Source organism: Dermacentor variabilis, chromosome 5 (assembly GCF_050947875.1).
Source record: "Dermacentor variabilis isolate Ectoservices chromosome 5, ASM5094787v1, whole genome shotgun sequence".
Taxonomy (NCBI): domain Eukaryota; kingdom Metazoa; phylum Arthropoda; class Arachnida; order Ixodida; family Ixodidae; genus Dermacentor; species Dermacentor variabilis.
In genome coordinates this window covers 55,010,167-55,035,472 of record NC_134572.1, presented here as the reverse complement: position 1 = coordinate 55,035,472, position 25,306 = coordinate 55,010,167, and the positions used below count along the sequence as shown (strand labels likewise).

Genomic DNA, 25,306 nt, shown 5'->3' with positions numbered 1-25,306 from the left:
AAATTTACATTTCGAAACATTAAGCTTCAGCATCCACTTTGCGTACCAGTTTTCAATTAGGTTTGCGTCATTCTGCAGATGTACGTGATCTTGGCGATTACTAATGTGGTGTTAAAATATGCAGTCGTCAGCGAATAAACGGATAGTAGATGAAATTCCATTAAGTATGTCGTTGATGAATATTAAGAAAAGCAGTGGGCCAAGAATCGAGCCTTGGGGGACACACAATGTTACTTTTGTTGTTAAACAATGCTGACCTCCTATGACAGTAAGCTGCACTTGGTCTGTTAAGAAGCACTTTATCCACAATGAGATTAACGGGTTGAGACTGAGTGCCGCAAGTTTATCGATAAGTCATTTGTGAGCGATGTGATCAAATGCTTTCAAGAAATCAATGTAAATGACATCAGCCTGAAACAAAGAATTTAAGCTAAGATGAAGGTTGGTAGTAAATTCAGAAAGTTGCGTTTCACAAGATAATACAGGACGAAAGCCACTTTGCTTTGGATAAAAAAATGAGTTACCATTGACGTGTTGCGCTGTGTGTGAATATATGGTGTGCTCCAGAAGCTTGCAGGCTGTGCTAGTTGGTGAAAGGGGGCAATAGAAGAGTTGCACTGATCTCCGGTCTTGAATACTGATACAACTTTCACAGTGATCCAGTCCATTGGAACTTTAGAGATATAGTGCATAAATGTTACCTGTAGGGTGCGACTAGAAATGGGATTAGTAGCCTTTAGAGTTTTGGCAGGAATATTGTCATGTCCAGGAGCACATGGTATATTAAGTTTGTCAATTATATTAAATATACCAGTGGAAGTAACAGTTGACAGGAGGCATCTGGGTAAATCCCCGTCTCAGTACTACAGGTGCACCATGATTTGGCTCGCGAGTAAAAGCTGACGTCAAGTGCGCATTCATTACATCTGAGCGTTCCTCATGAGGAACATGTGATCCATCAGGATTGGTTAAAAATATTAGAAGAGTGATTTATTGGGTTTAGAATATTCCAAAAATTTTGGGGGCTAACACGCATAAGGTGTAGCATGTCCTCATGAAAAAAATTATTACGGAGCTTTTTACGAGTTTAGTATATTTGTGTGGACATGCGAAATATCGTTTCCATTTATTTATCAAGGGTGATGTTTTGGGTGCGTGGTGAAGACAATTTTTTATTTTTGATCCTCTTCTGATCATGTTACTACGAGTTGGTTTGTTAACAGACGGGTTAAAATGAAACAGCTGCATGAGATCAATAAAATCTTTAGACTGCTGTGATGCTGCATTTATATTGTCCCAGTCAATATCAGGGAGGGTGAAGTCACTGCAAAGAACATATTCGGCACTTGAAAAGCAGGAGAGCAATTCCAGTAACACAGAGTGCAGCTCATCAAGGAAAGCGGGATTGGATTCAGGTGCGCGGTAAATGGCTACTAGTATGTGTTCTTGAAGCAATGGACAGTTTAATGCAAATAATTTCGTGGTTAGAATTCAATTTGTATAGATAAGCAGGCAAGTTAGATATTATGAAGAGCAAAACACCACCACCGCTGCGCCCTCTCCTGTCAAGCCTTTATGTGGTAAAAAGTGGTTTATCATGCAAAAGTTTATCATCGGCTATTTGTGGAGTAAGCCATGATTCAGTTATCACGGCTATGTCAGTGCTGCTGTCCTTGAGGAAGTCTTCAGCGTCTTTTTTAGGCAGCTAGCTCTGGGCATTTTTATCATGCAGGACATGCTGTGATGATGTGGTGAAGTGACCTGGGTGGGCATTGACAAGGAAGGCAGAGAGCGTGCTGGTGCAAGGACAGGTAGTAATAGCTTTGCCTTCACTTCAGTGACTGAGTCAGTGTTGGCATTTTAGATAAACTGCTTATTATTGATAAGGAGCCTCTCAAACCGGATTGTGAAGGGAACTTTTTCTGTTGGGCATACAAGTAAAGTTTGCTTCTTGCCTGTCGCACACGTGCAGAGTAGTCCTCCCGTTTCGCTCCTGCAACTAGAATTTTCTATGTATCTATAAAATGCGCAAGCTTAACAATTATGGGACGATTTTTACCACTGTAGAAGCCGACAAGCTTATGCGCTCATTTAATAGTGTTGGGTTCGAGCGGAACATCAAGCTTTTCCTTGCAAAAAGAAAGTATGTGCGACTTGGACTGAGCCCACGTTTCACCTTTCACGTCTTGTACCCCAAAAAACAGCAGGTTGCATTGACGGAGGTGGCTCTTGGTGTTGTCACATTTTTCTGTTAGTGCTTTAATTTCGCATAAAAGTTTGGAAATGGCGTTATTAGTCTCAGCATGAGAAGCAGGTTTTCGCTTCCCGTTAGCCTCAGCAATTTTCTCCAGCACATCAACACGGCAAGAAAGGCGGCTAACAAGGTCCTCTGTATTAGACGGAGCTGAACGAATGAGGTTGAGCTCGATCAACATAGTATTTTGACTTGTTTCCAGACGTGACAGCGCACTGGCAATAGACTCAAGCATGGGTCCGTGGTTAAAGTCAATGTCTCCCTATAGCATCAACAGGAAGGCGGTAACATAAGCATTCATACTATATGCACACACTGGGTGATATAAAAACCGATGCCATGAATCAAGAAGGTCAAGGGGGGCATGACACCTCCACTGCAAAACTGTCACTAGAATGGTAACTGCAGGTGAGCAGTAAATAACTAACGTGCGTTAGAAAGAGCGTATTCTTGACCATGTTCGAAGTGGTGGCGTGCCCCAACTGGTATTGCAACTGCACTGGCATTTGTAGTTGCGTTGAAAATCCCCATGCTGATAGTGACACTCAGTGGCCAGGTGATGGTGTCAATGGTGGCTGGACTTGGCGGTGCTGGGTTAACTTTAGTTCCGGTTATGTCGGTAATAGGAGGATGCAGGCAGGCTTGCTCGCTGGCCTGAAATGCTGGCAAGGGCCAGGTAGCACCGAAGAATTCGGCCATCGTGATACATAGTGAAAGACTGCATTAGAAAGGGCGTATTGGTGACCACAGTCGAAGCAGTGTGCCCCTGTGAATGTTGGGCGTTAATATTGGTACCGGGAAATTGTATGCAACGAGATCGTATCACTGAGGTTCTACTGTATAATGCAAGGCTGCGAGCTGGTGCACCGTGTGGTACAACTGTAAGTTGAAGCTTTCATCAGGTGTACATTCAAGCAATGTTGGCTGCTGCACAGTGAATCTATGTGGCATGAGTGGGTACTTCTTGCAAATACTTGCACACATTGTGTTGGATTTTGTGAACAAAGCAGTGCTCTCAGCTTATTTCTAGCTTTTTGCATGCAGTCATCTGTTTAAGATAGAATGTACGTAGTATATACATTCGAACTCACTTAAATGATGCCAACTTTAACACTATATCAGATATGACAGTTAGCGGCTGGTGCGCCGTCATTTTTCTGTGCGTCCTATGGTAATATAAACTGCTTACAATGATGCTCCCATGCCACATTATTGGTTATAACAAGTAAATCTGGCTACTGGTGTGTGCGCTGAAAGGAAAAAAAGCAAAATTCTCATAAGATGGAGAGAGAGAGAGAAAGGCAAGCTGCTTTACCACACCCTCCTTTGTGCCGCGCACCCACAACACCTGTCAGTGTGCCTTCTTTGCATTGACTCAAAGAAGAAAAAAAATTCTATAGCTAGCGCCTCCATCGCTGCCCTGTTACTTTTTAAGCGGCAGCTCATCAGTCTAAATGCGCTGTTTGTTCATACGCTGCAGGTCTGAGAGCATTGCGATCGTAGTGCGCAAGCGGGCATGTCATGCTCTTTTTTTACATTTTTTTTTAAATTATTACATAACAAGTATGTAATTCGAAGCTCCTGAATTGGGCGTTTTTTAGAACACTACAACTTTCTCATTGAAAGTTTTGCCTTAAGGTTAATAATTGCAAAGTTGGTTAAATAATCTTGGCTAATTATGCATTTAAGCACATTACAAAAAAGTAGTGTGACTTGCTGCGTACAATAACCAACAACATGTGTTTGGTCGTGCCCTCCTGAAGTGCTTCAGCATATTTTTAGACCCTGGCTAACGTTAGCTGGGACACTGTATGTATATTAATTTTTAAAAATTTATCCAAAGTGAAATTCTGTTGCAGTTGGCCTTTAATGAGGGAATCTTCTTTCGTTCTTTTGTTGCATTGGTGGTTATTGCAGATCAGTGCTTCCCTTGTGTATTTAATACTCCTTTTGTTTCTTATTACAGGGAGTCCAGTAATGGCACAATACTGTTGGCTTGAAAAGCCGAAAATTGGGAACTTGAAGGCAAGGTGTTGGGGCTTTCTTTTTTTTTTTTTCATCTTTGTTCGATTCACACTCATCTTACTTTACAAGGAATCCTCCTGAAGCACCGTTTTCTTGGAGCTCCTTGGTATGCCCTGTACAGATGTCGGTACTGTGTTAACATTGTAATTTCATGATGCTGCCACCAGTTCTGAAAGGATGCCCCTTCACTATCAGAGGCCTTTGTAATAGCACACTTCCTGATGGCCATTAAGAGTACCTTGACACTATTTTTGTTAGTCACGCTGTTTAAAGCACTTGTAGTATGTATTCTATGCTTACTGAAAGCTAGTCTCAGATTGAGGCTTGTACGAGTGCGAGTCATCGATGTGACAGAGTGTACACTTTGGTTTCACTTGCTGCATTGGTATCATGAATGGTAATGACGGAGCCCCTTTAGTGCTTTCAGTCTTGGTGACATATTTAGTGATTGGCTGTGGGTTGACTTGGCTTTAACATTAAAGACTTATCACAGGATTACTGTTGTGGAGTCTTCATTACGGCCTTCCGGGAGGAGACCATTGCTTTGTGGGAGGCAGCGAGGAAGTCAAACAGTTAATTGAAGACAAGGACTGAGCCACCGTCAGTGTGTGAAGGTCTGAAGCTACTTCATCTTTATGTGGATACGCTTGTGATAAGAAACCATACTGGCTATAGAGTGCAATTAGTGGTGCGTGGGTGCAACAGTCAGAGGCTGGACCCTTGGGCTGCAACAGTTAGACATGATAAGCAGTTGGAAGTGCGGCTATTGCAAGAGTTATGTGTGGCACAGTAGTGTTACTTGAGTGGTGTCCCTGCGTACAGCTCCAACTAGGGAAAAATTGGCCTAGCGCATGCTTGCTTGCATAGTCTTAGAGGTTGGGATTTACAAAGTGACATGCTGTACTGCAACTCAATTTTACCTCAAGATCAAACTTCTGATAAGGTGTGAATTTTGTTTGTGTAATATAATGCTGGTGACACAGTCTATAAGAGCTCACAACATCTGTGGTGTAAGCATCTGCTCAGCATATTGGTTACTTTCTACAACGATGTTATTGACAGGGCATGAGAAGCTTCACTTCATTTCACTTGAATGGCATTGGGAATATTCATGTTTTATCTTTAAGGTGGACACTAGTCCAAACATTTTTTTTAAGCTCGCTTAGTTTCCATGTAGAGTTGGGAAGTGCCACATATGTTTATGTTCCATGGAAATGTCCTGGCCCCTTTTAAAATTAATCCATGTGTTCAAGACCAGCCTGCTTTTTGAGCAGTAAAAAAAGAAGGTTCAGATTTCAAATTGCTTTGTTTGCAAGAACAGCTTGTCATGTCATTTGCCACCAGCTTGGCTGTCACCTCATTGACCATCACAGTTAGCCAGTGCCTGTTTCTGCAGACGTTTTTGCATGTGAACAGCTTTGCGAGTATTGACACTCTGGCCGATGTAATTTCAAGTGCACATCCACTTTTCTTCAGAGATATTTTTCTGTAGGTATGTTTTTTTTTCTAATTTGTTAGTACCCCTGACATGTCAGTGAAGTTGTTTCTGACTCTTATATGCTCATTCAAGCCACACCTGCATAAATCTCCCAAAGTTGTGTTTAATTAATGAGAAACTACTCTGTATATGTGCGTGTGCGCACAGATTTTTGACTTACATGTGTTCAACACCTTTGGATTGCATTTTGCTTCCAAGTGCAGTTTTCTTTTCTTTGCTTATGTTGGGATGTCCCATCTTGTTAATTTGTAGATAGAATGTTTTTTGTTTTGTGTGCCTCTTTTGAGTGTATGTATGTGTATGCATGCACATAGTCAGAGACTATCTTCCTGTGTTCCTCAGACTGACTTGTTGCCACTGATCTCGTGCTCTTCAGTTTCCTGATGTTTGTTTCTTAATTCATTGATTAACATATGGTTTGTTGTTGTATTTGAGCTGGAATAATTCTTTGTTCAGAACTTACTTTTCTATGTATACCATATGTGTGTGTGCTTTTTACCACTATACAGAGGACCTCATTATAGCAAATCAGTATGGACTGGCCAAGATCTTTATTGTAGGGTGTGTTAGACTTGCCACTCAAGAACTTGGTGTGCCCGACAAGGCGTTTATTAGCCTCTTGATTAATGGCACAGCAATCCCAGGTAGTAGCGAGAAATGGCAAGTCAAACCTTTTCAATTTTATATCCACACCAGTGCTTCAGTTGATATAGCATCAGTGCAAACTGGAAACGATAGGCTGCACCGGGTGTGGCGGGAGTTGATGTGAATAATCACCAGAAGACTATTGCAAACTTAGCAGCATATTGCTGACTTACACATATATCTGAGATGTTAGACCAGCGATTGCTTTGAGAGCATGTTTGGTAGTGCTCATGTCCCCATTGTTTACCCCAGCAGCAATTTTTTGTTCATGACTGAGAAGTGGTGCAAATTACTGCAGAATATAAATAAAAAGGCATATGATGAACTGAAAGAATACAAACACAAGTTCTGTTTTTATTTGCAACAAATCATGCTTGTGTTTCTAATTCTTTCATTTAAGCTCATACATTTTATTTTATGGACATTCCTGCTGTACTCACACCATCATGTTCCACGTGCATGCACGCACGCACGCATATATACATATATATATATATATAATATATGCTTTCCTGACTGGGCCAGCTTTCTGCAGCCCACTTTTGGAAACAAAATGAAAGACAAAAACAATAGTAATTGCACTGTAAAGTGAAATCTTCTACCTTTTATTTCCTCCCATCCAAAGCCTGTCTTGGTTTATGGCACCCTTGAGTATTGAGCTTAGCACAATGTACTGGAGGGCACTTGAACCAGTGGAAATCTAGGAAAGACGGCACAACACGTACAAGGCCAATTTTGTGAAAGCTAACAGCTAACGCAAGAAGGCTGTTGTTTTGATGTGCACTCTCTTTCCACTCACTTCCGTATTAACAGATCTTACAACTTCCCTGTATTTGGAAGTTGTCTGATCTGCCGAGTTTTGGAGGCATGGCACAGTGCAACGGTGACGTTAGTGGCAGCACAGAATGTTCACTTCCGAAGGGCAGTTTCATGGCAGCATGGTTCCTCCTAGTTTCTTTGACACCATCCATGTATAGTTGATAAGCAAATATTTACAGTAATTTATACTGCCCATAAAACTTTGTGTAATATTCTAGCATAACCTTGCTATTGCTGTCACTGCTTTGCCCTCTGGGTAAAAGTGAGAGTTTTTTGTTCCCGTTCTTCAGCTCTTTGTGCTGTTCTTCAGTCATGAACCTTGACCAACCTAATATTGTTATCCGAATTAAGATTTCATTGTTTTGCAGTTTACTATATGTGTAAGGTTTTTTTTTACCATGTCAGTTATGAGAATCCAATGAAGACTTCCACCATTGTTTTTTGTAATGAGGGGTTTACTGGGGGTATTTGGAGTTCCTATAATGAGGTTTCACTGTATGAAGATTCCCCATGCTCACACATGGTATTGCAAGTTTCTGTGTACTGCTAGAATATGACTGTTATTTTGAACTGTGAAAAATGTTACTCTTTTATTTTTAACCAAGCTTTAAGTGCAATATTGCTTTCTGTCCACATCACCGCGCATTTTTGTGACAATTACATGTCTACCGTGCAAAATAAACCTCTATTACAAAATGTTTCCAGCGCACAAAATAAATTAGTGTCCACGAATAAACATTATAAACTACTAATTTGCAATATGCGTCATACTATTGCCATGCAGCAAATTTATGAAGACTGGATTGAGAGACGTTGATACGCGTATAAGATACTATGAGGAAGCTTGAAGACAAGTGGTTACGACAAGTGTTCTTGTGTGCTTACACCAAGTTCCGCCAACTAATTTTGTGTGAACCTCTATGGCTAGAACAAAAAGGTTGGCTACTGTGCCTCAATTGATCCCTTGACTGTCTCATTCTTGAGTAGTCTACCTACCCTTTAGCATTCTTGGTACATGTCATGTACCAGTCATGCACTATCAGCCACTAGCTGATACACTGTGTGGCACTAGCCAATACAACCTCACAAAGCAGTATTTATTGTGTGAACTCAATGCTGTTAAAATTATTCAGTGTGGGAAAATTGTGATGTACGTCAGCCTTGGATAGACACGGCACATAGATGAGTGTCCACATTGTTTTAAATTAGTGCACTTCGTTTGCTGCCAACTGACTCATTAATGTTTCCTTCTTTCCCAGTGGCGCATTCACTTACATTGTATTGCAATTGACTTAGTCACCCAATGTACATTATCTGCGCCATGTAAAAAATGCCATCACACCGCCCACTGCACCGAGATATTGTAGATGTCGAACTAGCCTTTCACCAATCCTTCGGCCTTAGTAACCACATGATGGCCCATGCCACATCCAAAGAATGCATGATGGCCATTCATTTGTATATCTGAAGCTGAAGTTCTCACTGTGGCTAAAATGTGAGTGTTAGGAAGAGCCCCTGCCAACAAAACCTGCTGTGCCTGCCCTACATCCCTCCACACTACAATGAATAAAATGATTCTCTTGTGGATCATACCAGCACCATGAAGAGGTACCCTAGTTTTGTTGGCTACAGTGAACATGCCATGGGAAAAATCTGAACTCGTGGACAGTCAAGATAAGCATTTGTGTCAGCCAAGAGGATGGTGTGCAGAACGAACACAGGTGCAGCGATATGTATGGGGACTTTAGAAAGACGTTAGTAATTGGATCACATAAAAGTCACTTGTATTTGGAGAACCTTGCCTACAGCATTCTCAGAATGTGAAAAGCAAAGCGTTAACCAATGACAAAAGGATGCAGCACTGGAGGCAGTGTTTTAATTCCTCCGCAAACAGGAGTATTACTTGAACTTCATGAACGAACACTCCTGTCTTCATCTCTAGGATCATAAGAGGTTCAATGCACAACATCTTAGCTTGTAACTGGCTACAGGTATGATAATAATAAAGAAAGTACTATTGTCATCCAAACATTTTGTACAGTTTCATTGTACCTCAGCTAAGAATGGCCTTGCCCAGCTATGTTAAATCAAATTGTAGGAGATAGAAAAGACCAATATTGATGTTTGAAGTCATGTTGCATCTGTTCATTATTTGAACAGGGTTTGCTTCGCAGCATAAAGGTTTTCAGCGAGACCTTTTAATAATTTTATCCTTGCACCATTCATAGGCTACTCTCCATTACACATTTAACACAACACATTTGCTAGTTTTCACCACTGCTGTATATAGCTGCGCACAAGGCGAGAATGGTGCTAAATGATGTGCACCAACAAAATTTTGAAGTGAGAATCAAGGGATAAGAAAGCTTGGAGATGGCTTTGACATTGTGTTAAGAATGCATGTTTGTGATCGGCATATAAAACAAGCAATAGGAGTGCCGTAACATGTCACTGATGACTGGTGTTGGAACTCTCTGTAAGCAAGGAAAAAAGAAATGTGTAGAATGTGTGCAGCAGTGATGAAAAAAATATTTTTATGCAGAAAAAAAAACATAGTTGTGGCTAGCTTTCTAAAAGTGCGTTTAGGCAGAATACTAGCTGCTGGAAAGGTACTGTAGCCATAGCAAAACACACTAGTATTTTATCTACAAGCAAATGAATATGACTATCTTGGAAATATTGTCTCAGTTCAGATTCACTTGACCACTGCTACAGGCTGGTGTCTGAAACATACTGTTGTAGATTATAGCATTGTATATTCATAATATTTTGCAGCCTTTGAAAATTAGCTGCAGTACATTATGCCAGAGCAGGTGACATTGCATGCATAGTTGTGCCGCTTCTGCATGTGCATAGAATTCCAACAATGGGGTAATGACTGCAGTTCACTTCCACTAATTCATCTGCCTTGCTGGCTCTATGCCATTCTACCACTGAGAACAAGGCTGCAGGTGTATTGGCTGTGGTAGCTACACACTGATAACAGCAGAGTGCAAAGATGCTTGTGCACTTAGATTCAGGTGCTTGTTGAACAACCTAAGGTCAAAATTAATTCCAAGGTCCTGAACTATGGCATCTCTCAGAGTCCACTATGCATGTAAGGATGCAAGACCTCGTCAATTGTAAAACCTTCATTAATCCAACCCCAACAGCATGCAGAATTAGTTACTAGAGCATCAAGGCTGCCCTAGAAACTTACTTCAGTGTGCATTTTATTAATTCCAAATTAAGTTTGGTAAAGACTGCACTTGCACTTGGAACTGGGGCTGTAGAATCAACTTTGCAGTGTTGAGATTCTCTTTCACGAAACATTTAGTAGATGGAGAACCACTGGGAGCCAATCTTTTATTTCAATTTTGCCCATGGCAGACAACTTATTGAGTGCTAGAGATGCAACAAAGTAGGCTTGTAGTTGGGTCTCTGACAGGTAGACACGAGTAATGATAAAGAAGGCATGAAATCACTCGTGCACCTGCTGCGGCTTGGGTGCCACTGTGTGTACAACTTGCACTTTGTGCATTGGCAAGTGCACTCTCTTCGTATATTGAAAAAGTAACTTGGGTACTGTATGCCCATTTGGTGTGTTTGTACACATTGCTGATTCTCTGTTGCTTCAACCACCAATATTACCAACATTCTACATCTCAGCTTCGTATTACTTCCTTTCCTTTTTTTAGAAATGTATAGGCACCTGCACTGGCCTTTCTAATTTATCAAATGAAGTCAGTAGTTGGATAGTCAGACTATTGGAGGTATAACCACACTGTTAATTGATGTTTTTCCGCCTAGATTATTGCAATTGGGTTTATGTGGTATGTACTTTCTGTATTATTACATGCAAGGATGCAGCAGTTATAGTTTCAGCATGTGTTTCTGTATTTTATTGTCACACACCATATCCTGCACATTCAGCATCTGGACTGGCACTTTTGCAGGTAGTGAACTATCTGGCTTGTAAGAATACTCTTGTAAAATGGCTTGCTCATATTTCCTTAGCGATTGTTGATTATATTTGTCAACATTGTGTCAGCCTAATCTTTTTCCCTTCTCGGCAAGAAGCGTGCATGGAGTTGCCGAACAGGCAAACAGCTGTTGACACAAATGCTAGGGTTCGGCATAATTATATACTGCATCCTGAATCGTGGAGTAAGCTATGCAGAGGTAACAACCAGCTCCACCAATTTGCTGTTCCTGTGCAGTTCCTGTGCAGTTCCTGTGCAGTTCCTGTTATGCACAGCAGTTTTACATAAATGCCCTTAAAACTATGACACACATTTTTTGAGCTAGACTACATCATGCTGAATTATTGTCTGACAATTGCGGACCTTTGTGAGATATTTTTAGTATGTCCTAGGTGTAAAACAAATATTGATGGGCAATTTTACTCGTGTATAGTGCATTCCACTGATAAGCAGCACATGCATGTGTGTAGTTAGCACCTTTGTGACGGTGCAGCCGTAAGTGCTGGCAGAAGCTGTGTCAGTTCATTGTGTAGGCATGCACAAAAGGAAACCAGCCACCATAAGCTGCATCTCACCTGCCACAGAGATAACTACTTCCAGACTTGCATAGATTGATGGAAATTTTCTCATGCCACGCACTAAGGTGTTATTAATTAAGTGCTGTGCCGACTAACATACTGCGGCATCAGGAGGTTTATCTCATTGTAATGCTGCATTGCTGTGTACAAGGAAAGGTGGTTGCGAGAAAGTGGTGCACCAAAATGTGAATAACTGGAGCACAGTTGTGAGTTCATACCATCAGTGTAAATAGAAATGTGGACACGTCAAAGCATAGTATAATGTCTTCACCAGTTTCTACATTTGCCAGCGTTTGCTGTATCTCTCTTATTTATTTGCTGACATGTATCTTTGAGTTTGCAGTGTGCCTAGCAGATGAATACTTTGCGATACCAGTGCAGCACTTTATTTCAAAGTTCCCATGCATGATGTTTCTTTTTGTTTGTATTTTCTATTGCATACCTGCAATACCTGCATGCTGACCGTGCATTCAGGTGTCTTTATAGTTTGGCAGGAGTGGTAGTGAACTGTACGAGGCCCGGTGCGCAATGTATAAGTGTTCTATGCTTTCTCAACACCCCAAGAATATTTCCAGGAATGTGAGGCATCTGAGCTGTCTCTGGCAAGCATTGGCAAAACATGCCTCGTGTTGTCAAAAACACAGGTGCCGTGCAAAAGACAGTGAATGAATGCTTGAATGTTCCTGCAACTGATGCTAACATTTCTGGAAGTTTTCTTCTGCTTTCTTTCACCAGACTGCAAAATAAATGTTTCTTTGCAAACTCCTCTTGTGGTTCCGAATTTACAAAGTTGTGCCTATTCACACACTGGTCTTTATGTGTGGTACTTTTGTGAACCCAAACTTCTGCTATGTTGAGCACATTCACAAAGATCCCTTATGTTTTCCTTAAACGTAGTTGCTCTATTACTATATTCTCTAACAGCAAATGGAACATGCTTCCAGGATCAGTGTGTGTTGTGCAACCTTGCAAAATTTGTTGTGATATGCTTATGCATCGCACCTGAGAATCCCCACTGTATAGCACCCCAATTCACTCAATTTGCCAAATTATGCTCCATTTGCATTGGGCACAATACAGTGCAGATGAGGGTTTAAAGCAGTGCACATTGTGCATTGCTTTGTGTGTTTTGTAACAGGCTGCAGCTGTTGTTTCGTGTCCTGACAAAGTCATGTGCTGAGGCATATGTCTCTAACTGCAACATTATAACACTGAAAGCACTAACACTCTCTTTTTATTTAATTTTTTAATGGCTGTAGTGCATGCATTGTATTTCTTGTTACAAATGATTGGTGTAAAAGTCCCATATGATACTGCTTAAGCTCTTCAGCATTTGGAAAAACACGACGCACTTTCAAATTTCGACATGAAGGCACCTCTAGGGCACCATTGTACTTGTACAATTGTGCATCAGCAAAGTGTTGTGTCACGCTTTTCAGTGATGATCCAAATACACTATTCTGTTGAATAAGAAATTGACGCATTGTCAGTTGAGACAAGGCTTCAGCTTGAGCACTTTGCAGCAGGACTAGGAATGTGCAATTCGTGGTGTGTTGGCTTAGATGGAAATTAACTGCTTGCAAAATCTGCCCTGTTCATTGCTAGATATTGTGATTTGTAGCACTCTTAGACTTTCGTTATTGCATAACTGCTTCTATTCAAGCAGTGTCTCTTGGAGCACAGCATTACTCCTTCTTTCTGTGTGCAATGAACATCAATATCTCTCCTGATTTTATGCTAAGCTGCATGTATTCACCGGCTTTACAATTGGTGAAGTGCTGGATTCGACTGCTGGCAATTGTTTCACTTGGGCTACATTGCGAGTGCATGAAGTGCATCTACAGAGAGAGATTTGTGCTTGATTCTGCTGCTGTAGTTCAGGAAGCTTGAGGAACATTTGTATCTTGGATCGATGCAGAAGTGGTGAATTTTATTCTTGAATTGGTTTAAATGACAGCTTGTGTTTAAATAGCACTATGCGGGAACAGTGCCATTTCAGCAAGGCTTGAAAGTGAGATCGTAGACTTGTTCCACACAGAAGCTTTTTTAATTATGCAAAACGAGCCTTTGTCATCCTTCTGTTAATAGCAAAACAAAACATGCACATGAATGCTAAGAAACGAGTCTTATAATTGACGGCACAGACTAACAACCAGCATTTATTGAAAGAGGAAGGCGCAAAGCAGGACTAGATCAGAGTGAGAGCAGTTGTGAAGGCATAATTTTATCCCACTGTCATTGGTAGCTGCAGAACAAGTGTTAGAAAGTCAACTGCCACTCAAAAAGTCCACCTTTTTATTTATCAAGTTGATTCACCCTCCTTGTGTGGTGCAAGTCATGTGAAAAATTAATTTATTACACATTGAAAGACTGTTTCTTTCTCTCATTTTAAACACAAATGTGTTCTGTGTGCTCCTGCCTTATGCTCAGATGCTGTGCAGGACATTATGCAAGCACGTCTGAAAACTGCTTTTGGCTGTAATTGCTTGTTTCATGCTGTTGTTACCGTTACACATATGCTTGAAGTGTTGCTTCTAGTTGCAGCTTCCATACAGCTGCATGCAGAATCAAACACAATTTCGTAGGCTCCCTTTTAAAATGAACATGAAGAGACCTTAAAATTTTTTGTCAGAAGTTACTAACTCAGAAAGTATGCAAGAGCGAGTAGACTGTTGAGCTTGTTAGAGCATCCTTGTTACCAATGTTTGTCGTAAAGGGAGCCTACTGTAATGGATGGCAAAGCAAGCTCAAGTGAGGACAGACTTGTATGATCGATGAGCAGTTTCCAGTGGCATTACTGTGTATTTTTTATCATGGTCCGTTGTCCAAAATCTGTTTTGTTACCGTTCATTGTGGGACTTGCATTGCAGACACCTTGCGCAAATGTGTGATAGACAGAAGGGTGATTAAAGATTCTGTACTCATATTGATGCCAGTACAACATCTTTTGTTACTGTTTATCAAAGGAAAAGTCTTTATTCAAGTACAAATCAAAGCTGGCTCTGTTTTCCTTCATTTTCCCAACATGACTACCACTCTCACCTTTTTCTTTTTTTCATATGTTTCACTTCACTGTGCATTGTCTTCCCTTGTAGATTAAACACTTGTTGATTGAAGCATCTGTCTCCTATCTGATTGCAGCTGAAAATACACACAGAACATAAGCCAAAATAGACTAAGACAAAAGACAGCAGCACTGTCTCGTGTACTGGATTTTTCAATGTTTGTTCATTTTCGTGCTCTTGCTAAGCTTGAACTTTAACAAGCTCGACCAGCTGTAACACTTCGCGGCTGAAAGTCTGGCAGAAGGGGATTTTCATTTTCTTCTTTCTACTTTCCCTAAAGCTGCTCTGAAACAGGTTGTATTGAAGCTGCAGCCTTTTATTTTTCAAGTTAGCCATAGTAATTTACCTCTGCAGAGACTTAGATGGGATGTTGGTTTACAGGTCTGAGAGAAGGTTTTGCCTTTTTGAAGTTCTATTAGCTAAATTAGGCATGCCACGGTACAAGAAATCAGGTAAGTTATCTGCCTACATTTCCATTGTGGGCACTGTCTTTTTAAGCATCAAATTCTTGTAGGTTAAATTGAAATGGTTTCGAGAGTTCTCGGAGAACCTTGGCTCACAATTATGCCAGCTGACTGCAAATACGCGATCAAATTTGTATCCTCCTTATTCAGGCACAGCGAATTTCATTAAGCCACTGTTAGGGCGAAGGCTGCTGGTAGCATATCTTCATATGGTACGAAAATATTGCTACAGAACTTGGGGCAGACAGGCAACATTCGAAATGCCCAATTTTATTGTTGGGCATTTCTATTCTGTAAGGAAGCATACCCTATGACTAAGAAATAGCGCAAGAAAGAGTAAGATTAGGAGAGCACAAATATTGTGCCAAAAGGCCAGACTAGAAAAATATCATCAGCCTATTTTATGTCCACTGCAGGATGAAGGCTTCTCCCTGCAATCTCCAATTACCCCTGTCTTGCGCCAACCAATTCCAACTAGCGCCTGCGAATTTCTTAATTTCATCACCCCACCCAGTCTTCTGCTGTCCTCAACTGCGCTTCCCTTCTCTTGGCACCCATTCTGTAACCATAATGGTCCACCGGTTATCTTACCTAGGCATTACATGACCTGCCCAGCTCCATTCTTTTCTCTTAATGTCAATTAGAATATCAGCTATCAGCTATCCCCATTTGCTCTCTGATCCACAACACTCTCTTCCTGTCTCAATGTTATGCCCAACATCTTTTGTTCCATTGCTCTATGCATGGTCCTTGACTTGTTTTCAAGCTTTGTCAATCTCCAAGTTTCTGCCCCATATGTCAGCACTGGTAGAATGCATTGATAGTACACCTTTCTTTTTAATGATAGTGGTAAGCTTCCAGTCAGGATCTGGCAATGTCTGCCATATGTGATCCAACCCATTTTTATTCTTCTATGAATTTCTTTCTCATAATCAGGGTTCCCTGTGATTAATTGACCTAGGTAAACACTCCTTCACAGACTCTAGAGGCTGACTGGCAATCTTGAAGTCTTGTTCCCTCACCCGCCTATTGATCATTATCTTTGTCTTCAGCATATTAATCTTCAACCCCGCTCATACACTCTCTCTGTTAAGGCCCTCAATAATTTGTTGTAACTCGTCCCCAGTGTTACTGAACAGAACAGTGTCATCTACAAATCGAAGGTTGCTGAGATATTTGCCATTGATCCTTAGTCCTAAGCCTTCCCAGTTTCCAAGCACGTAGTGAATAGCATTGGAGACATCATGTCTTCTTGTCTGACCCCTTTATAGGTATCTTCCTACTTGTGGAGAAGTAAGGTAGCTGTGGAATCTCTGTAGCTACTTTCCAAGATATTTATGCAAGAGTCCTGTAGTCCTTGATTACGTAATGCCTCTATGACTGCTGGTGTGTCTACTGAATCAAATGCCTTTTTTGCAGTCTATGAAAGCCATATAGAAAGGCTAATTGTACTCTGCGGATTTCTCAATTACCTCAATTGATCCATTGTAGAGTATCCCTTCCTGAAGCCAGCCTGTTCCCTTAGTTGGCTAAAGTCGAGTGTTGCCTTTATTCTATTGGAAATTATCTTGGTGAATATTTTATATAATACTAATTATCTTGGTGAATATTTTATATAATACTGGGAGAAAGATAACGGGCCTATAATTTTTCAATCCTTTAACGCTTCCCTTTTTGTGGATTAGTGTAGCGTTTGGATTCTTCCAGTTTTCTGGGACCTTTGAAGTCAACAGACACTTTGTATAAAGAGCCGCCAGTTTTTCAAGCGTCATGTTTCCTCCATCTTTGATTAAATCAACTGGAGGTCCATCTTCTCCGGCCGCTTTTCCCTGTTTCATGTCTTGCAAGGCCCTTCTAACTTCATCACAATTTATAGAAAGAGCCTCTGTAACCTGTTCATTACTACTTCGAATGGAGGTATCGTGACTGCTTTGGGTACTGTACAGGTCAGTATAGAATTCTTCTACTGCTTTTACTAGATCTTTGAAATTGCTGATGATATTACCTCATCTTTCAGCAAATACATCTTGGGTTTGTCAGATGCCAAGTTTCCTTCTCCCTGATTTCAACTGTTCCTCAGTCTTTCTCACATTATGATTTTGAATATCCCTTATTTTTTCCTTGTTGATTAGTTTTGACAGTTCCACGAATTCTATCTGATCCTTTGAGCTGGACACTTTAATTATTTGTCGTTTCTTTATTAGGTCCTTTGTTACTTGGGAGAGCTTACCTACTGGTTGCCTTGGTGCCTTACATCCCGCTTCAATTGCTGCTTCTGAAGCTAGCCTAGTTACGGTTTCATTCACTGCCTCTATGTCATCTTCATCTCTGTTCTAAGGCTGCATATTTGTTTGCAAGCGCCAACCTGAATACCTCCTGCATGTTTACAGGAGGTATTCAGAGACCTGGATTGGGAAGAATTGAGGATAAAAGTCAAAGGAGAATACCTTAGTAACTTACGATTAGCTGATGATATTGCCTTGCTTAGTAACTCAGGGGACCAATTGCAATGCATGCTCACTGACCTGGAGAGGCAAAGCAGAAGGGTGGGTCTAAAAATTAATCTGCAGAAAACTGAAGCAATGTTTAACAGCCTCGGAAGAGAGCAGCAGTTTACGATGGGTAGCGAGGCACTGAAAGTGGTAAGGGAATACATCTACTTAGGGCAGGTAGTGACCACGGATCCGAATCATGAGACGGAAATAATCGAAATAAGAATGGGCTTGGGTGCGTTTGGCAGGCATTCTCAGATCATGAACAGCAGATTGCCATTATCCCTCAAGAGAGCAGTGTATAATAGCTGTGTCTTACCAGTACTCACCTACGGAGCGAAAACCTGGAGGCTTACGAAAAGGGTTCTACTTAAATTGAGAACGATGCAACGAGCAATGGAAAGAAGAATGATAGGTGTAACAAGGGGATAAGAAGAGAGCAGATTGGGTGAGGGAACAAATGCGTGTTGATGACATCTGAACTTGAGTTGAACTCAAGAAAAAGAAATGGGCATGGCCAGGGCATGTAATGAGGAGGGAAGATAACTGATGGTCATTAAGGGTTACGGACTGGATTCCAAGCGAAGGGAAGCGTAGGGGGGGCGGCAGAAAGTTAGGTGGGCGGATGAGATTAAGGAGTTCGCAGGGAGAACATGGCCACAATCGGCACATGACTGGGGTAGTTGGAGAGGTATGGGAGGGGCCTTTGCCCTGCCAATTGGCCCTGCAGTGGGCGTAGCCAGGCTGTTGCTGATGATGATGCCAACCTGAATTCGTCTGGTTTTACCCTTAGTGTGTCTAGGTTGGCCTGTTTCTTCTTGACTAATAGTACTTTCTCTTTTGAAATTGAGGTGAATCCTAGCCCTCATTAACCTATCATCACTGCACTTTACCCTATCTAACACTTCTACATCCTGCAGTACGCTAGAATCGGCAGAAAGTATGAAATCGATTTCATTACTTGTTTCAGCATTGGGGCTTTTCCAGGTCCATTTTTTGTTCCAATGCTTCCTGAAGAAGGTGTTCATTATTTGCAGCTTGTTCCTTTCCACGAATTCTACCAACATCTCTCCTCGAGTGTTCCTAGAATCCGCGCCGTAGTTGCCGATTGCTTGTTCACTAGCCTACCTTTTCCCCACTTTTGCATTGAAGTACGACTACAGCATACAGAGTTTGCACTTTTCGCATCACTAATTCAACATCTTTATAAAACTTCTATTTCTTCATCATCGTGACTGGAGGTTGGAGTGTAGGTTTGTACTACCTTTATTCTGTACATCCTATTGAGCTTTACTACTACTACCCTCTCATTAATGCTGTAGAATTCGTCAGTTTCAGTTTATTTCTTTAATAAGTAGACATACATGCTTACACAAGTATACAGGAGGAGGCCCCAGAGCATTTGGCTGAAAGGGGACCTCCTGCTGGAAAATATATACATCGGAGCAAAGACACGCCATAAAACAGCAATATAGTAGTCGCTAAGTGGAAGATTATGCAAAGTAAATGTAGTACAAACTGCAAAATAATATAAAGTAAATAACTAGCCGTAGAATTAAAACAGTAGTTTAAGGCGTTCGCAACAGAACAAACAAAAAATATTTATAAAGGCTATCAATGAAAAAAAAAAAAATCAACGTTGCCCACAATGTCCTTCTGGATTAGGAATCCTACTCCGAACTGCTTCTTATCTGGTAGTCCTCTATAGCAGAGGACGTGGCCATTTGTCAACACTGTATATGGCTCACCAGTTCTAACCTCGCTAGGCCAATGATATCCCAAACAGTGCCCGATAGTTCCTCAAAGAGTTGCTACACTAGCTTCACTCGAGAGGGTTCGGGTGTTAAACCTTGCAAGAGTCAGTTTCCACTGGTGGCCTGTCCGGGTCCAGAGTTTCTTGGCACCCTCTGCTGCGTTACAGGTCTGACCACCACCTTGGTCAGGTGCTCCACAGCTGTTGGGGACTGAAGGCCATGGGTAATCGAATGAGTCATTTGGGAGGGAGTGGCCGAATACTGCAACAGAGAGGCCAGTTTCTGTTCTGGTGAGGGAATGTCTTGTTGAAGCTTAGTGTGTCTTCCTAATTTGGTTGTACCTGGATTAGTACAGCCCCACTTGCTCTCAGCGTTTCTGCCGGTGTCGGGCGCCACTCCAAGCCTGGAGATGTGGAAAAATGTGCCTGCACCAAAATTGCCACTAAGAAAAATATTCAGAGGCATAACATACATATCGCAGCAGGCAGTTGCCAGTATTGCTAAACTTCTTTTTACCTTGTGGATGGCTTACAAGTGCCTCACACACTGAAGTGTGGTATGACAAGGCAAGGTCTGCATTGTGCTTCCATACCTTCAGTAAAAAAGGCAAAAGTTACACCAGGGGGTAAAGGGTTTCAATGCACTGAAAAAGTGAACATGGCCAGCACCCAGAGTTTCAAAGACCGTTATCTGCTATAAAAGTGAACTGGTAAAATAAACAATGCAGCTGGCCTCTGCACTCCACTCAAATTAGCCTTGAACTGTGAAAAGGTAGCAATGATGATGATGTGTGGTGTTTTATGGTGCAAGGGCCAGGTTTGACCTAAGAGCGCCAGGCCAATGGTAATGAGATCAAAGAAGTGATAAATTGCAAGCAGTGGGTGTTACAGGGCTGTAAAGGGGCCTAAAAGACGGTCACTGTACAGTGTGCAAGAGCTACATGTATTAAACTATGACAATGACTATGAAACATGCCAAGGATGCAAAAGATGCACTGTGAAAGAATTGCATTGTGCTAAAATTGGTCAGAAAAGGCAGTAAGGGCTGTCAGCGCAATGGCACCAGATGGACAGATGCCTTAAACCATTTGCTCTTAAGTGTCTATTTGCCTGAGTAACCTGCAAGCAGAGCACTTATGCATTAAACAGCAACAGTGACGTCAGTGTCCGGTCATTGCCTCAAATGTACAAAGGCTAAGGGAGTGGAGGAGAGAGAGAAACACTGAAAGGAAAGGTAGGGCAGCGAGGTTAACAAGGTTGCATCTGGTTTGCATCCATATACTGGGGAGGGGAAAGAGGGCAGAAACGAGAAAAAAAAGCGACAAGGAAAGTAAGAAGTGATATAGGGCCCCATAATGTAAATCTATTCCAATCTCCCGACGTCAAACTTGTGTAACCACCGATGCAAGCATCGGGCAGTAACCCACAGCATTGTTTGAAAAGCCCAATCAAATGAGGTCCTCGTTTACAGGAGGACACTTATTTTACTTTCAGAGCGAATAGCACTGTCTACATTGAGCAGTTTTTGTTATCTAATTGGCTGACACAAAGCGAGGAACACGCTCAAGTGGAGAGGGTTTCAATAAGGCTGAGCATCAGTGAAAGCAGATAACCGGATGAGAAAGGTGGTGCCGGCGACCGCGATTGGTCCAATACCCTTTGCTCAGCTTGTGGTAGCCGATCAAAAATCCCGGTGGCATGCAACAGAAGGTTAAGAACGCCGCTAAAACATATCCTCGGCAAGGAAGAGTTGGCAGAGTGATGTCATGTGTGTGCTGAAATGGCTCAATAACGTTTTACTGCTACACAAAAATGTTTATTATGCACAAATAAACAATTTTCACCTGCAGGTGTTAATAGCGAGTGCCTGAGCGATCAATGGGCAGCCATCTTCTATTCCTTTTGGAACAGGGCACTGCCCGGCTATTCAGAAAAAAATTCAGCTTTGTTCAGCATATTAATGCGAGTTTTCACGGTTTTACGTCGTTACATGACAGACAGGCGAAGTGAGCGCAGGCCAAAAACACTTGACCAATAGCAGAGGGCTAATGGGAAAAACATGCGTGTCGAATCAGAAATAATTGTTTCTTTCGTTTGGTATAATCATGCATAATCAGTATGCACATACCATATCAAATGGGGCATTTTCGCCATTTTCGTGACAGACAGGCAAAGTGGGGATGGTCCAAAAATTTTTTTTACCAATTGTGGAGAGGCGATTGCAGAATTGGAATACAAAAGTTTGGAATAACATTACGTTGTAGCACCCATACATGCATACACAGCAGCATTCACCGCAAAGTCGCATGTGGTTACAGAGTTCAGTATTCAAAAAGTGCAGCAGTGCCCTCATAGCCCACGGTGTGGATGACTGTTGAGGCCATGGTCCAAGTACTTCAAAGTGAAGCTTTCTTTGCGAACCCTGCCCGACTTCGCTGACTGGTACTACTGTTGCCTTGTTAAATAGCTCATATATTTAAAAAAAAAAGAACTACATTATGTGCCTGGCAGTGGGATCGGACCTCAGTATCCCAGCACGGCAGCGCTATGGTCTGACCAAGAGGCCACAATCACACACATACTTCTATTGTGCAAACACCAACTACCTTTTTGAGATAATTGCCGTGTGTGTGTGTTACACTGCATAGCACAGGTCAGTTTGCTTTACGCCAAGGACACAGAAATGAAATAGGCAAATAGCATTTGATAAATTCTAAGATGCGTGCTGGATCTTCATAATCTTTTTTTTCTGTGAACGCTCTGTTGTCCACTCGGCTTGCATAGACACAATGTATTTCGTTATGAAAATAAAGGCGGTACATCTGGATGTGCTCTGTGGTCTTGTCGCAATTGTAAACACTGCATGAGGCTAAGTTCTAGGATATGTAGAATGGCCAGTGCACGCAGACATATGCTTTAGAGAATGTGGTCATTGGCATGATTCTGTAGCATCTTGAAGATTGAGATCAATGATGAAGAAAAGTTGAGGTACATGGTGTAGAGTGTGCTCAAAGAAACAATTTTTTTTTGTGTGTGTGAGTGTGAGAAAGAAAAAGTGTTAGGTGATACACTAAACCGTTGTTATAAAGAAGTCATTAGGACAGCAAATAGAATTTGTTATAAGTGGTGCTTTGTAATAAGTGGGAGGCCCTAAAAGAGCAGCAGTAACATGAATTGAGACTGCTGCTTACGGCGAAATCTTGAATGCCGATAGGATCAGGGTTGCTGAAAGTATCGCTAAGTTTGTGCTTCTGGCATGCTTGTGCCTGAGAGAGTGAAATTTGCGCTTACTGGAGCCGATGGGAAACCCTCTGAATCACTGATGAGTGAAGTGCCCTAGAACGGAAAGCGGTTAGCTTGTGAGAATGTCCAAGGAAGGAGAACAACGGGCCCTAGAGTAGCTGAAAGTGTTTGCATTTGGCCGAGTGAATTCCTTGGAAAAAGTTGTTGTGCCTCCTCCCCTTTGAGATGGGGAGGAGGCTCACAGACCAAGTAAAGAATTGATGCTGTGGCCAGTGCGTGTTGATGATCGACACGGCTGGACACTGGTGATGTGGCACAACAAGACGCAGAGTGACGTGACAGTTCAAATGGTGAGAGCCGTTGTGACTGAGTGGCCTCATGGTGGTGTAGTGAACAAGGACGGTTGCCCGCAAGTCCTCGTGGAAGTCTGGGCCGTGCGGTGGCAGCCGGAGCCTGGAACCTGGAACCTTGTTGATACGTCACAAGTGGCGCTGTCCAGATGTATGAACCAGATGTCCGGCATGTTGGTGTAGAATCGCCTGGATACCCTACAACCGCTGGATCTCTGCTGGACTGCATGAGGCCTTGTCACTCTCACCTAGGTAGAGTCGGGGGAGGGGGGGGGGGGGGTATGGTCAGGGTGTTGACGCTGGCATGCTGGGTTCGGTCATCCAGTGTCGCCAATTTGTGGGAGACGGTATGAAGGTGAGGGTAGCTGCTGTGGCCATTGTTTATTTAGGCCAGCCAGCCATGATGCGGGATCTCGGGAGTGGCTGATACCGCAGCCGCTCGGGTAGAGTGTGCTAGCATGTTCCTTTCTCGCGCTACCTGGACGTGACCTGTTTTCACTGGCTCTGCAAGCAATAATTGCGCCGCTACAAAACCTCTACTGAAACTAAGCCAGGCTTGATAGTGCCATCATGAGAGAAACCTTTATGTGCATTAAAGTGGGGAATCTTCCTGAATAAGGTGGAGCCCTTTAGTTCACAGACCCATTGGCTCATGCCAAGCTGCATGCCTGCTGGATCAGCTGTCGCTGCTCCTGAAGGTCTGAGCCAGTCGGTGCAGTCTGTGATGAAGTTTTGGTAGAGGAATTGGCCGGTGGTGAAGCGATTGGCAAGATTCTGGTGATGTCCAAGAGAAACTTCTCCACATGGCAGAGTACTTTGCAGCACTTTTTGTTTCCAAATCGATACAAGATAAAGAAAAGCAAAGTTTACAGCCTGTGCTGCACCGATTGTAATATTGTGCAAACTTCCAGCTTGGCACACTGTAGTTGAATAATTTATTTTCAAGTGTATGCAGTGTCATTGGGCCCACATAATCTTTGAATAAACCTATATTTCAAATAAAATGATTACATTACTGTATCTCAATATTCAAGTGTCATTATTTACACATTTTCAGTTCAGGTTCAATCATTATTCGTGTGAAGAAGAAACTTCCTAACAAAGATAAACTAAAGGAGAAAATTGCCAAGGACTTTTCATTGTTAAATGCAAGAACTCGGTCCTACCTATTTGTATTCCTAACACCTCGGATTGTGTTTAGTTGCTCCTTTATAATGTTTTATTTTATTATTCTCAGCAAGTCAACCATGAACTACACAGCTTGCAGTGACATAGCCGGGGGTGGGGTGTTGACCGGACTTCAGCCACCACCCCGAAAATTTTCTGGTCGGTGCTCTGCTCCGTTTTATGCCTGGCACATCGCCTATGAATAAAGGCACATATCCTTTGAATGCCCGTCCCAGACAAGTGCAGGGTGCTGCACACCTTCAGGCAGACCAAGCGCCTGCTCAAGGTAATAGTTGTATTATTATGCACCAAGCGTGGGAAACCTTTAACAGAGAATAATGGAACAGTAGCACCCCCAAGCGCATGCTGAAATGAAGCATTTAAGCCCCAGCACCAGTTCTCCATGACATCATGGATTTACACGGAATCCGTTTCCCAATAATGATGGACTGTGTTATAGTATTCTAAAGGAGCCAAAGACTGAACCAAGCATATTTACTGTACTGCAACAACCAAAATATGAGAAAACATGACAAAAGGGGAAATTGTCATCCACCCGACTCTAGCACGAGGCTACAAAGAAAACCCATTTGGGATAATCGAAAAGGCAGCTTCGCAGTCAAAGAAAAATTTGCCCTGGTCTGGCATTTTTTTTTTTCAAATGCAAAGCTTTATTTCTATATGCACCATATGGGTTTCCCTCGTAGCTTCGTGCTACAGTCAGGTAAGTGACAATATTTTCCTTTCATGAAACCTCCTCCACCTTGCAGGCTTCCATAGAAATGATTTGCCACATGCGAAAATACTTTCAAATCCATGATGTTGCAGTGATGCACCGGCACTGGGATCTCCATGCGAAATTCACCGTTAATTTTGACGTGAAAGCGTCAAATGGCCCATTGAGCAAAAGAGCCGGCGTCTGTCGTCCATAGCAGTGAAATGACACTTAAACTCACCTTGCCATTGGCTATGACATTGTGTCACGAGCTGC

General features: G+C 42.1%; 1 protein-coding gene across 5 annotated transcripts in view; it reads left to right on the top strand.

The window, feature by feature from the left end:
* Stat92E (Signal transducer and transcription activator Stat92E) overlaps window positions 1-14,897 on the top strand; it is a 194,108-nt gene extending 179,211 nt beyond the window's left edge. For 4 of the 5 annotated variants that reach the window (XM_075692518.1, XM_075692520.1, XM_075692522.1 and 1 more), the window contains one exon: window positions 4,221-14,897. Coding sequence is in view for 1 of the 5 variants with exons in the window: in XM_075692522.1 (XP_075548637.1) it covers window positions 4,221-4,254 (34 nt within the window). In the remaining 4 variants the exon portion in view is untranslated. Of the gene's footprint in view, window positions 1-1,732; window positions 3,602-4,220 lie in introns of those variants that run through there. The other variant, XM_075692519.1, reaches the window with a different exon arrangement.
* Window positions 14,898-25,306: the final 10,409 nt, after the last annotated feature.